The sequence below is a fragment of the Opisthorchis viverrini genome, assembly GCF_000715545.1.
Source record: "Opisthorchis viverrini unplaced genomic scaffold opera_v5_319, whole genome shotgun sequence".
Lineage (NCBI taxonomy): Eukaryota > Metazoa > Platyhelminthes > Trematoda > Opisthorchiida > Opisthorchiidae > Opisthorchis > Opisthorchis viverrini.
In genome coordinates, this window is record NW_008751976.1 from 375,710 (window position 1) to 391,195 (window position 15,486).

General features: G+C 41.2%; 1 protein-coding gene across 1 annotated transcript; it reads left to right on the top strand.

Moving 5' to 3' along the window:
• Positions 1-357: 357 nt before the first annotated feature.
• T265_09940 (hypothetical protein) lies at positions 358-11,325 on the top strand (the record flags this gene model as incomplete). Its single annotated transcript, XM_009176167.1, has 3 exons — positions 358-615; positions 8,706-8,800; positions 10,921-11,325. The coding sequence occupies 3 exons, from the start codon at positions 484-486 to the stop codon at positions 11,126-11,128; spliced, it is 435 nt and encodes a 144-aa protein (XP_009174431.1).
• Between the last annotated feature and the right edge of the window lie 4,161 nt (positions 11,326-15,486).

Below are 15,486 nucleotides of genomic sequence, written 5' to 3' on the forward strand. Positions count from 1 at the left end.
ATGGAATCGGTCAGGTGCACACAGCGGGTGAAATCTCTGTGCCATATGTACAGTGCAGCATGTTTGGGCATTCGAGACTGATTTATGGATAGCCCTTAACCAACCGGTTAGAACACAAAAATAGAAACCGTAAACAAATTTTCAGAAAACGGGGTCCATAAAGCTGGTACGATCATGTGCACGTGCACACCAAACCAGATCCTCTTCAATGGGTAGACTAATTGGCTGTTGAGGGATGTAGGGTTACGCGTCAGTTTGCCTTCCTGCTTTCTGACCAATCAAAAGGCAGCTATGTCAAGCGATATCATTGATTATTTCCACAGGTGACGTCGGCGAATCAAATGCAACGGTATCTCGGACAAAAACAACACTTGATTAGTGTGTGGTTCAAGCTTAATTAGACTAGGAAATAGGCAGCTTTATGAACCGAATAAAGTGAAATTCATTCAGTAGAATTTGTGTGTTAGTACAGGAAATTCGAGAATGCACGAAGAAGAGGAGCGGCGCCTTCTGGAGAAGTTTCAACGAATGGATAAGGATAACAGTGGGTCTCTCAGTCGAAAAGAAGTAAAGCAATGTATGAAGTCTTGTGGATTTGATACCAAGTTCATTAATGTGAGTCTTAAAGCTTTATGGTTTTGTTTTTCCAACGTTTATGTGGCAGAATTAGCTGAGTTCAACTGCTCTGAACAACAATATATATACTAGGAAAATTTCAAGGGACATTGATTTGGATTCAATAAGACTTCAGTTCGGCCGTAAGAAGAATGTCTTTATATATCATCAAAATCTCACAAGAGTCTTCATTCATTATCGTACACAACAGTCACCGTACAACAGAAAAATATATATTGATAGTTATATTCAATAGGAAAACCCAGCAACTTATTTGGGTGCCGATCGAAATCGATTGTCAAACCGGGGATCATGAAATGTTTATGAAAAGTTAGTCGGTGGATTGTGTTAGATTGTTTCCTTCGAAAAACACAACAGCTATACTAAAGAAACAATATAGGTTCAGAACGCCTCTGTGAGGTACATCCGGTTTAGGACGCATAGCCATCTTCGTTTTTCAATGCGGCGTTTGCAGTCTGCCATCCGAAAGGTATTAATGGTGAAGTACAATACTTCACGCATTCTTGGGGAGTCACTAACGACCTTTGAAATCTTGGGCTTCTCGGCATCTTTTGTCACCTTTCCGAGACCTAAAATAATTTCATGAAATTCTCTATTTTTAACTAAATATTGCCATTACTACCGAACTTTTTGGTGTTCAGACTAGAGTTGTTGGCTGTCACTGCTGTCAACAACAAGAGAACATTTCTGCAACTCACATGAATCATGTCTATCGATGTTAGATGCCAACCCTTTTTAATAGATGAGCAGTGGTCCAACAACAATATCAATCTAATCCCAGATGAAAAAAGAAGATATACACTAATAATTATTTTGATCTAATTAAAACAGGTAGAAGAATCTTGATCAGAGATTTAAAAAAACGAAAGATAGTCTCTGATAGACTGCTCCCCAATCACAGTTCGAATAAGCTAGTTGAGTGAGGAACGCAACACAACGGCCGTTCCTTTTTTCACACAATCACGTCAAAAAGATTTCGGTAATTTTACAAAAGTTGGAATTGTTCATGTGATTTTCCACCTTCAACGGGGGTTTTGCGAAAACATTCTTGCAACAAAGACTTTCCACGGCCTGAATGATAAGAAATACCATAGGACTGCTACCTTAAACTGATACTGGATGGACGGTATTTGGGACTTAATTTTTAACAAATTGCTGGGAATGGCGATCTCTTCTTTTTCGACCTCGACCTTTTATTGCGTCCAAGAACTCCCCTAACAGGCAATTTTCGCCACAAGTTAGCATTCCTTTGCACACTGCACTTCATTGCTCTAGTTAGTTTTACCGCTTTGCTAACCGTTCGTTCAGTGCGCAATTATTCCGTTCGACTGAACCAGTTTCTCTGTAAAAATGCCTTACAGAACCATCCCTATATTGTCTTTTAAGACACTTCGGGTATGTCATCTTTAACTGATCAGTGTCACACGAATCGTTTTCTAAGTCGTGATGGGTTGAACCTGGAATATTCCAGATTCAATCGTTTTGGTTATCGGCATTGCATCTTGTCTAGCTTTGTTCTGTGAAAAAATGTTCCCCTGAGGCGGAACATTTTGACTTTAGTGGATGTATGTGCTAGCACAATTTGCGACGCTGTTAAAGTCCGTGGATGGAACTACTGGTAGAATAGAATGACGTGCAAAGTGACTGCTGCTCGTCAGCTACACCTACGATGAGCTCGTTATAGGTTTTTTAGACTGAATCATGTGGTTTCCTTTTCACTCATGGAAAATAAAAACTCGTGCTTCACCACAGTCATAACCGACGATCCCTACCCAGTGGCTAGGCAGCTGAAGCAGTCAGCACACAAATCTATTGGGCTGATGGGAATGCACATCAGCGTATAGGAGAGATCTTGCTTTTCATGTAGCCACCTGGGATAGCTAGTATAAAATACTTGCCGACAAGCACTACTTGTTCACTCGTTCAACTTCGCGTACGTAGACTTTGTGAAAACGGTTTGATTTGACTGTGATCTGGACATTAGATAACCAGTGATCAAGCAGTAACAATCAACCTAAGGAAATGTCAGTCATACATCGGGTGGAAAAGGTTCAGTTCTGGCAGAAAAGCGTGAAGCAACGTTTCAGAAACCCAAATATCGGCCATGTTAGAGAAGTGGTTACTCTAGTGGGGATAGTAACGAACAAGCATTACTGTATACGTATACGGAATATTTGGCAGAACAGACTACTTACAGTTGGGCATGGCATTAGTCTGTGTCCCTGAATAGCTTATTCTGTCGCCAGTTTACCGCTGTTCTGCTTCCGTTCAACTAACCATCTTATATATTCACTCCAGAAAAATATACGGGGGTTTGATATCCTGGTAACAAAGCTTAACCGAATGATCATCCAGATAAGATTGTGCTTTTTTATAGCCAAAAATTGAAAGATAACTAAACAAATTGTTTTGTGTTCATCAAGGCTCCTTTGCGGGTCTTGCGCCAGCTAGGACAAAAAGCGAAATTCCGTAAGTGATCGTGAGGTCCATATCAATATTATTATACTTATTGTGATTGTTGTGATTGGCAGCACCCAAATCGTCAGTTCTACCGGTTTTGCAATGAGTAGCAATCAGATTATGTTCGAATGCGCTTTTTGACTCATGTTTGGTGACTTGGTGCGCTGCATTATCCCTCTGCAACAACCACATAAAACTCATGGCTGAAGTTTAGCGAAGCCAGCGTGATTTCGAGCGCGAATTGGGATGGTATTAGTGGTACGCTTGCGTATGTACTCCAAAAATGGGTAGGCCCTATAAGTACCTCAACCAATAAGCTGAAGTTAAACGTTCTAGCAGCCTCTCTTCAGTTTCCCCCAGCTCGAGCTCATTGGGTTGGCAAAATTCCCAAAATCCAGTCCCTGTATTATGGTTTACTGATACCATTATACTGAATTCTTGTTCATGCATCAATTGAGCGAAACTTTGTTAGTTGATAGAATAGGGGTTACATAGCTGCACTACAAAGACGGTATTCCAAATATTACTTTTCTACCACCTGGTTGCTCCCTATTCTTTCAAATGATTCAAAATGTATACCTTGCAGTATGAAAGTCACAGGAATACTTTGGTCAAGTTTAATTACACCTGAGGGGGGTTTCAAGCTTTGAAATCCCATCCAGCTTGAAAATAATTTGAAAGTCGCAGAGCAAAAAACACTTTAGAAACTTTGTAAGTAAGGTACTGCTGAATGCAACTGATTAGTTTTGTAGCTCGTTAGGGTATCTTGCCATAAACTTCAGACTTTTACTATCGCTGGTCAAGAGGCAGCATAAATGACCTGCTACTGGCATTCCTGAACAAAAAAGTTGGTGAATACACACCGTAATTTTGCACAAGATGTTTGTTCAGCTTTGTAAAAAAAATCAAATAATGCTATGGTTAACCATTTTGGTTGCTATTCCGTAATTCATCGTGTAAAACGTATGGATGATTTTTCTCGTGACTTGTTGTACTGTTGAATACATGTTATTTCACAGTGAGGAGTGTGATTATAAACAAACGCGTTCTGATTTCTCGTAGCGAACCGGATGTAGCTTCGTTAAGCGTTACTTTTACGAGTAAATTGAAGGAAATATCTATTTTGGCCATTAGTTGGTTTGTATCCAAGTGAGACTTCCAAAATGGATCTGTTTGCAGCCACCAGATAGTGCGGTGGGTTTAAAATTTCACTCACGTTATTATCCCACAGATTCAGTCAGTACAGTTAGACGGCTGACAATCGGCAGATTATGTAGCCTTTCGAGTTTTTACCTCTTCAGTAATACTTAATTAAGTTAGCGATCAAGAGGGGTAATCACACGAAGTTGCTCTGGAGAAGCGGCCCTCATCAACTGCATTCTACCTCAAACCTTTATCATGACTTGGAACGCATGTTAACAAAACATTTCCATTTACCTTACAAGTCCCGAAGGACGTAATTCCGTGACTGTTTCTATCGGAAAAACGTATTTAGTCGTTAAAGACTTTTTATGACTAAGGGGATAATTTTAGGCCACGCTAATCGTCTATTTGAACCCATGGTGATTAACCTTGTCAGGACAACTCAAGGCAGATCTGTTCTTCGGTAATATAGCGCCGTCGGCCTTTACATACCGCTGAAACGCAAAAAGCCTCCGCCGAGAAGTTATTTATTGGAAAACACCAACTGAACAGTTACAGACTATTGAACAGGGAAGCAAAACTTTCATTTTCATCGTGCTTATAAAAACTGTGTACGTCTTCTTCTCGAACGAGTCTTCCTGAACTTTCCTGGATACCCATTGACTATCACCCAAACGTAAACTAATACTGTAAGGCGATTCCACAAATTTCGTGATAAATCTGACTTCAATTGAAGCGAAGCGGATTTACGAGAAAACAACGCACTACTCGCATGCCTCATCAGTAGTATCCAGTGTTACACCGTTATTCCGACCGCTGTTTCCTCGCATATAGGCCTCAGTTCACAGCCACTTGCTAGCTGTACTCTTCTAACCGGTCTAGAATTTTCGCCTAATGCAACAGATATTTTCACTAACAAAACAAATTATTCACAACACCGGAGTACCAAACTCCAATTATTTTATTTGAAGTACGTCTGGTGTGATGAGTAGTTCATGGCGGACTGGCATGATGTATCAGCTTCCAGAGTTCATCCGATTAAGTCCCGCATGGTTCTCAGTAAGAAGCCAGTCGGTCTTTCGCGTATTTTATTCAATTTAATTTGTGAATGCTTTCGCAAAACACTGCTTATGCTGTACGGTGTTCTCAACTATGGTCAACCATGGAACAAACTACCTAACGAGAAAGTAATGTTTTTCTTAGGCATGTAACCAGAACATTTAGCAATAAACCCTCCCTTCGATAGTATGATTTTAAAAATAAGAAATTTTGACAGCATTACTTCTGGCTCATTATCAATTTTCTCTAGGTTCCCCCGTTCCCAGGTTTTTGGGGTAGTGGCAAGACTGACGATGTTAGCAAAACGACAAAGTGAAATTTGATTGATTCCCCAAGAAGGTATATGCCAGTTTTCTCAAAAGGTTTTGCTCATCAACCCTGGAAATGGACGACTTGACACCACCACTCTCATCACTTTGCGTGCAGTTCGTGAGCAATTGGAATAAACAGGTATTTTACTGCGAGCAATAACGTCTAGCTTGATGACTGATAGATGGATGAGCACAAGCAAATGGACATCACTGACAGCAACTCATGAAAAGTATAAGACTTTCATATTGAAATATGTATAGAGAGCTTAGATGCTAAGAAGGAACCACAGTGAAAACTTTGACCGTAAGCGACATTTTGAAAGCTCAACCAACGAACATAAGACCACCGTATATATTTCATTTATAACTACTCATGTGGCCTTATTTGTATGCATCTCGTACTCGTTTGTTTGGGACTTAACCAATTCTGCTTTCGCACAACAGGTGCTCATGGTCAAATTTAATTCATTTACTCAGAACACCTCAAAACTACGCCTCCTCATGAAACAAACAGCTATTTGATTTCCATTTGAAATTTCGCTCCGTAAGGGAAGGCAGTTTATGCCAAAGATTCTGTACTGTACAACTGCACCGTACAACTGTTTCACTTTCACTTGCAGTCCTAAGTAGTGCGCATCTCCCGTAACTCAAAAGGTAGCTCCAGTGGAGAATTTCAAAACAGAGATGAAATTTCCACCCGAGAAGTCACTACTATGGGTACTACGTGTCCATGCGATGTGGTTTGCGTGATTGAAGGAAGAGTGGCTTTCTAACCTGTCCAAGTGTGAGCTATTCAGTGTTGATCAGCCGTTCCACCTACTAACCGGGATGTCGATGAGATGAGACTCTCTGAGTTTCGTGAGATGCGCACTGCTGATGATTCGCGATGTGAGAAAAACAGATATTCATTGCTTACAGGCTTTTCAGCACAGAGTGGTTTCCCCTACAGGATAAAATCTTAATTAAAAATGACCAACTCCCCTCAACCTGCCATCAAGTTTTGACTCTATCACTTTCAAATACTTGATCTCCATGGCTTAACGCTTTACGCCTTAAAAATGCAGGTAAATCTAGCTGATCGATTTTGCGTTTCTATGGGGTTTTAGTTTGCTGGCAGAGGTTGGTATAGTAGGATGCACCTTGTAATAGTCTATTACATTTTACCGTTATCAAGAGGTGTGACTTGAAATTGCTTATTTAGAAGGTCTTAGCCACAGTATTTAACTTTTGAAATACAAACATAGTCGTAAATACGATGAAGAGTACATTCAGGAGTGTTACGTTTTCACTTTGGTTCAACATTGCTTGATAATATATAGTTAGATTGTGTGAATGAGACGTGGCTTGCTGAACAGCAAAACAGATTTCCTAGTGAGGAAATTATAACAGATCAACAGTTGCACCAGAATAAGTGACGCCAAAGTCTGCGAGTGTTTTCTAATGATGTCGGAATTGATGCGCTGCTTTCGGTTAGTTTCCACTTCAGTAAAAGAGAGGATATTTATGCATGTCCTGGTGACGACTACCCTTGAATGACCAGGTCCATGAGCATCTACTCAAAAGAACAAAATGGAATTTTTAGAAATGGTTTTGTACACTAAAACGCTCACTGCCAAAGGTGTACAGTTTTGAAAAGAAAACAAAAGTACGTTACCGATGAACCATTTAGGATCTTCTGTGTTTGCGTACTGATAACTACGAAAGCATGATTTATTGAGCTATTTCGTAGGGTGGAGACCCAGATGGGCGGTATCTTGTCTGACAATCTAACACAAGCTGACCAAGTGAGTCTTGAAGACGGCTCAAAAGACTTTTTTTAAAAACGTAAATTGGTTAACAGCACCAAAAATAGCTGGGATGGACTTACTGCTTGCTTGAATCCAATTACAGCGTCCGATTTCTCCCTTTCCTTCCGAAAGACAGGACTCCTGTTTTGATCAGCCGTGGACACAACCAAAAAACGCGAATGCTTGTTCACTCTGAACAGCCGGGATATGAGTCACGAGTACTTCGGCGATTAATGACAGTTTTGGATATTGGATCCATCATCAAATGCCAACATAAACATTCAATATGGCTGGACCCAAAAATGTGCATTCACCACATATTTCCTGATTTCAGGGCACCACAAAAAACGCGAAACACAAGCCTGCGATTCTCGCACATTACACATATCTTCATTGTGTGTGGTCATTCATCATTCCGCCAACCACTGATTAAAGCGATCTTGATGAATTCATAATTTCTCAAGTTAAAATTTTACTAGACGTGTACTTATGCACTGGTTCAAAGTTTGGAAAAGTCACTGAACAACAAAGCTCTTAGATGAAAAATAATTCTGTCAAGCTCGTATGCTAAATCTAAAGACTTAGTGGAGTCTAAGTCAGTCAGTAGCATATAGCATAGGATTTTGAGTAATCGCTCGATGCCACTAATGCCAAACGAAAGTGATTTTTCGAGCAGAATAACGGAATCTAAAGACTACCTTCAAACTGCGAATCATGCGGGGAAATATCAGTAGACTGTGGAATACGACAGAACACTTTGAGTCTCAGCTCCGACATTTTCCTTGAGTATACCAATTCATGAATAAAAATTCAGCCAGGTGCCTGCTCAGGTCCGAGGCTTTCGGAGCCTGAGAGAGGACGAAACCTACAGTTTACGTTCTGTGAATTTTGAGCAATCACCCAAAACTTACCATGTTAAAAGTACTCTCCACCATCAAGTGTGGATTTTTAAGAATATTGTGTAATCAGCCGCTTAGACTGAAAACAAGTTGCTAGACCACCCAAATGCTGTGAGAAGACCGTAAAACAATGAAAGGATACCAAAACTTAAAGGAAAAAAAGAAAAGTCATTATTCTCTGACGTGCTCAAAAAGCGTGATAATAATCTTCATTTTGATCGGTTCATCATAGAAATCAGCTATGACCCGATAACCTTAGATTTCCAGATCACTAACATCAAACTAGAAAATTGAAATGGACAACAATTCCTCCACAAATAGTTGTCCTCACGATTATTTTTCGGTATAGGATGACTGAGAGTCAAACCGCATCCAGCTGGATAACGCAATTGTTGAAACTTCTATTCCAGGAATTTATCAAAACATTCGATCTGGATGGAGATGGGCAAATAACACTCTCTGAATATCAGCGTGTTTTGAACATTCTACCAGCACATGAAAAGGAGTAAGTTCGCCGTTAAACCGTTAAAAAGCATCTGTCCAGCACCGCACATTGGAATGCTGTCAAAATAGAAGTGTGTTGGTTAAAATACGCAAAATCTCTAATTTTTCGGTATTTCGCTTCACTCACTTGGCAAAAGTAGTTAGTTATTTAGGAAATATTCGCATTTCTAAAATTTTACGATCAGCAGCCATGAACGGTCTGCATATATTGGACCACCAACTTAAGTCTTTAGAAAAGTGACAAACTCGAAAGTTATTAGACGCTGAGCAACCTTATCTCGTATTGTTAAGAAATATAGGTGCGGTCGCAGAACTTAGATTTAATGCCCTGGTGAGAGATATTGGAATCTCTGAAGGGGTGGTCGTTGATAAGGTCACTGATGCCATCTTTCCTGTCTACAGTGGGAATCAAAATGCTAGTTTCGACAAATTTCGTGCTATCAGTTTGAGAATGTAGCATCCACTACGCCTCAAAGACTGAGTTCTTTGAATAAACAGCTCACCAATAAAGAATGAGTCCGGATTCCACTGACGTCAGATCTGAATTTTCTGCGTGCCACATTCAGGAACACTATCGCAGCTACGTCAAGCACCCGGAATTTCGATCTCCTTCCATCTGACAAAGTCACCAGAAAACTTTCTTAGAACTGCCATATAAAAACGGCAGTACTCAACGCGTACTCACTTAGGAAGGATGGAATGCTTGACAAACCTCCCATGCTTATAATCGTTTGTTGCGGTTTTTAAAAAAATATGCTCAATGTCACATTTGTAGGCATGGATGTTGCTCACTCATGGCGAAGCGGAGGCAATTCATTACGTGCAATATGGGTTCGACACTGCTCAACAACAACTGAGTTAACAAGACATATGAGCCCATTAGTTAGAGACAGACACAACCTGCAGTTTTGAGTTGAGTTTCCGTGCAGCAATTTAAAACTCATTGACACTAGACTAGCATGTCCATTCCACCTTTACCGTTGTTTTTATGAGGCTACACTCATATTGACCGAGCTTCTTCCGCGCCACTGATCCCGAAAACGAAATAACCAAACTCGTTGTCAGACGGCGGCTTTTTCAGCCTGTACTTGCATCACCGGCAAGGTATGAGCTTATCAACGAAGGAAAGAGTGCGTCAAGCTTATCTGTGAATAGACAATATAAGGCTTATTTTATTTCATCAGCAATGATCACGACACGCAGTGCGCGTATGGAAGAAACAAACAACGGGCAGCAAAATTCGGCATACATTCTGGGTAGGGATTGTGGACACTGTCTTATGATCGTACTTTTGACATGCGTGCTAGTTAACATTAATAAGACACGCTGTTTGGATATCCACTCAATAGCCTCCTGGGCGAGCAGAAAATGGATGTGGAAGCAGTGATGCAAGGTCGACAACTAATGAGGGAAGTCACGAAAACAACCTCTCCTGGATCCTCATAACCTTCTGGATAGACACTTGTATAAGGACATATTCAGAAGTAGACTAGAACTGGAACCAGAGACCCATATACTGTGATATTTCATAAATGTTTCTTTGGTTAACTGGTTAACTTCTTTTCTCAGCTTTCTTGTTGCAAAAAGCAGGCGTACTACCATTTACTGGCAAACTTCGCACCAGCAGTGTTAAGGTGTACAATGCTTGTGATTCCCAGCAAGTACAAAACAGCTGTACAGTGCCTTTCGGCTTTTTACTATAGACATAGGCACAGACCGGCCTCATGGAAAGTACGAAGTCCCTGTAGAATGAGAAGCAACCCAGCACCACTTGTTTTGAACGTACAAAAGTACAAAAAAGAGCAATGTTTTTCCATTTCATCCGCAGTTATTCTAGTTGATCACTTGTGGAATGAAGATTAAGTGATTTCGACATTCTTGAATTTTCCATTCCTATGTTTCAATGCGAAAACAAAATGAGCTTTTCCGTCTATTCCTGATTCGTGATCGTTGGCTGACGCTGACAGTGAACACTGCTGCACTATATGTGTCTCGGTTATCCACACCCTTCCATTTTACGTCCACATGAGAGAGAAACCTAACACGTTCGATAAAAACAAATTGCGAGCTATCGATTCGTGGATGGTGCTTTCTAAGTTTTTACTTATTCTTCTGTATCAGAATGGCTATGTGGCGGAGCGTGTTCAATGACGTCGATGCTGATAAATCTGGGAAAATTTCCTTCGCCGAGCTGCAGAAGCTGATGATCGAAATGGGCTATGAGTGTCAAGCATTGGACCTGAAGGCTTGGATGAGTACCCAAGATTTAGACAAAGACGGCGAGCTGAACCTGGACGAGTTTATTCGGTTTATTAAAAGCACTCCATAAAGGATGTAGACGTCATTGTGAACAAAGCCCATCGAACTCCATTGAACTAACCTAAACCAACCTCAACTAACCGTAAACGGACTTTCAATCGTTTTGATCAGTTTTCCAGTTTCCAGAATCAACTCGATGACACTTGTGTACAATTGCATGTCTACTGTCTGTTTTTGAACTAAAAACTATAAGGTTTCATAGTTTTTTCTTTTATATGTAACAAAACTTCTTTTGGCGTCGGATACCCTACCCTATATGGATACGGTGGAAAATGTTCCATTTTTAGCAGCACAAAATAAACACCGATCACTCGCCCGAGATAAGACACAAAAGGGCCGAGAGAACGCCTGGCAATTGTACACGCATGTACGTGAAGCACGTTGCTCTCTGCCAGTAGACGGTACTTAAGAGAAAGAATTGTACTGATATTAGTTGGGACGTGAGCCACCCGGAATAGAGCAACTTTAGTCCGTCATACAATCCACCCTCATCCCATACCCCACAGCGCCATTCCACACCGTACTACGCTATATTGTATCGAACTAAGCAATGCCATTCTGTACATATATATGGACGGGACCCTTGTCTAGAAAGTGACTGAAGATATCTACCATTTGAAAAAAGTATAAAAGTGGGCCAAAAGAAAGTTATAAATCAAAACTAACACAAATATTGAAGTAGAATAATCCGAAAGTCATGTATTTGTACCACAAACTTGTCTAATTGGAAAAATTAAGGATGTGTGAGGCTAGCTAGTAATTTTGGACATCAAAGACGCATTTGGATTAATGGAAGGAAAAGGAAAATATAATACACTAAGAATCTGGTGGGGACTTTCAAAGTCGGACCAAGAATTACTGACGTTCTGCGGAATGAAATCGTCGACGATACTCACGATTTTATAGTTTGGAGAAATTTTTCTTAAGAACCTGCACTGGATGGGTGATCTATACCTCGTTGCCTTTGTACAAAAATGTTCATTTCTCATATGGTGCCATTTTATACACCCTTTTCTATGGATTTGGAATGATAACTTTGTGCAGGTCCGTCTTCACTCTACCTTGTGTGGGAATTACAGAGCAAGACAGGAAGGAACCATGAAGTTGCAAGTGCTTTGTTAACATCTTTGAAGCGTCCATAAAAAGTGATCAGGCGCCTGAGTTGCCCTAGCTATTCAATAGGTTTACGGTCGTCTAGGCTTTGTGGTGGAAACAAAGCCGAACGAATACTCACATTCTTGAGTGTGCTGCCCACGTAGTAGGACGATAGATGGTTATCAAGAAATACCTTCACAAGTAGACAATATCGATGATTTGAAAGATTAGCACCAGCTAGGGATAAAAATGGTCCAGGTAATGGTTCAGTTGGGGGACACTTGAGTTCACTGCATCCCTAGACTTTATGAAAGGGAACTTAATCAGAATAAGATGAGCACAACTGTATTTTCATGTCTTTTCAATGGATGTAATGTGTTGATCTACATACAGCCAATGAATGGGGGTATGTTTCACAGCTCTACGTCATCAAAGTTAGCCTCGGTTTGATGCGAGTCTGTTTCATCAATGCCTGAAATTGCTCACCGAATACTACTGTTATAAAAGCTGATCAGGAGAACACAGCAAAGGGATTTTTTGTGTATAAAACCGCAGCTTTGTACCCTTATTGGCATCCTATATGCTGTCAAATGGAATGGAAATCACCACCTCATGTAAGAGCGCTTAGAAAGAATCTTTCGCGCTATGACGGGTAATGACGAGTAAAATTCCATCTTGAAACAGCGCTGATTCTGTGAGAAAGCTTACGGAATTTTATGATGGGCATCTGATCAGTTACCTTTTTGAGGTTTTTAATCGTTTTAGGGACAACTACCAAAGTTAGAATGTCCATGCGTCATGGTATCAGTTGCACGCGTTCTGATTCAATCATCTATGACGAATATCTTCCATGCCTTGTGTGGTATCGTGCGTGGCCGTCTATTAGTTACACCTGTACTGAACCTGCCAGACTACGCGATAAGGAGAAGAGAGAGAACTTGGGACATGGCTGTATTGTCAGGACAAAACAGAGCTTCTGCGTAAATATATGGGATGACCAAATGGCCAATTATAGTCGCTCACTTGTTCGTTCTGTGCAACCAATGGCGGTGTACCGGTCGTGAAGAGTTTCAGCCCCACTTCACTGTTCGTATGTTGCTAAGTCGTGTCTGGTGGGCTCCGCTAACACACCTGCTATTCGGAACATGTGGTACCGGTGGTGACCTGCAAATGTGCTTTTCATTGACTGGACGCGTCCTGACACCCTGGTGTTTTGAACTTCCGCAATTCTACTTGCATCGCTGAATGGTTTTGTGTGAAACCTCAATTGTAAATTATCTGCGACGAAGACCTTATTTCCAAACAAAACAATGCGTTTTATTCAGAATTGCCTTCCTACACAAGAGCAAATATAGTAAAGCATTTCCTTTAGTTTTGATAGCAAAGTTCCATGCTGCTACCGCAGAGGGAATATCGCAAGGACAATTGCTTGTTGATCAGGTGGCTGTTGATCTGTTCGCCGAGCTTGGCAATTGGCTTGCAAACGTTTCGTTACCATACGTCCTCGTATGGTGAATCAATACCTCTCCGGCCAATTGTATCACTTCCTGGAACAGCGAACTACAATCTTTCGAAAGAACTATGGAAAAGGCTAAAGCATCTCATCGGTGGGTCGAAATACTCAATCAACAATGCGGGATAATTTTTGGAGAAACTAAAACACGTAAGCATCGATCAGGACGAAATAATGGTTTCATTTGATGTCAGCTCACTATTCACGTCTGTAGATCTCGATTCAGCCAAGACAACTGTGGCCGAATTATTGGACAACAACGACACGCCAACTGGATCGCTGGAGAAGGAAGACCTCTGCAGATTACTCGACTTATGCCTGATCACACATTTTGAGTTCAACGGAGAATATTATGAACAACTACGAGGGACACCAATGGGATCGCCGATTTCAGGATTCATTGCAGAAGTCACAATGCAGAAATTGGAACAAATCGTGTTGCCCGATATAAATCCCAAAATATGGGTTCGTTACGTGGACGATACATTCGTGATCATCAAAAGAAGCGAACTGCAACGAGTAATCCAACTGCTAAACAACGTCTTTGACGACATCAACTTCACAACTGAAGAAGAAAACAACGGAAAACTGGCGTTCCTGGACGTCCTTGTCACCAGATTGCCGAACGGACAGCTACAAACTGAAGTCTACAGAAAGGCGACACATACGGACCAAATCCTCAGCTACCACAGCAACCATCCAAATTGCCACAAACAAAGCTGCGTTCGGACACTTTTCAAGCGGATCGAGACACACTGCAGCACAACAGAATCCAAGATCAAAGAAGAAAAGCGCCTATACAGATTGTTTCAGAAAAATGGATACCCGAGGAATTTCATCTGGAGAACACTCAGGAAGCCAAATACGATCGATGCAACAGGACAAAATGCAAGTAAGCGAGTCACACTCCCGTACATCAAGAACACCGCTGAAATGACGGCAAGGCTCTTACGACAGCACAATATATTGGTCGCTTACAAGCCTGCGAGCACTCTAAGGAGGACACTATCAAGACCAAAAGGGAAATTAGATCCAATGGCGAAGAACAATGTCATATACAGGATCCAATGCAAGGACTGCGACAAACGGTATGTAGGACAAACAGGAAGGAAGCTCTCAGCCAGAATACATGAACACAAGCTCGCCACCAAGAGGCACGATCAGTTTTCCCTCATCTCTGCACACAAAGATCAGGAAGGACACGAGTTCGACTGGAGCGGCGTCTGCATATTGGCTCAAGCAAGAACAAAAAACGAACGCGAATTTATGGAAGCATGGTACTCCACCGAAGAGGCGATCAACAAACACATTGAAATTGATCCCATTTACCAGCCACTAAGAGCGAGAGAACTCCAGAACCACCGAACTTAAAGCTGCAAAATCAACCAGACGAGGAAATCATAAGAGAAGGAGGAAAACATCATTCAAACGGACACATCAATTGGATTGGAGGAAGCGCCCAATCAAAGCACCAAATCAACCGACGGACGAAGGGACGCTGACCGCTACGGTGGAGGAAATAGGGCGGCACAAGCAACCAATCAAACTCAAGAACGTCAGACCACAACGCAATACAACCCGAGGCCGGAGAGAACGAACTACTAAAAATAGAAGGCATGAGGATAACCAATTGACACAAAGCAACGCAGACCACAACGCAACAAAGATCACAAATGGACCAATAGATTCACCAAATTTGTTACACTTTAAGTAGCCAATCACGTCAGAAGATAACAGATAGCCCTCGAATGCTATATAAG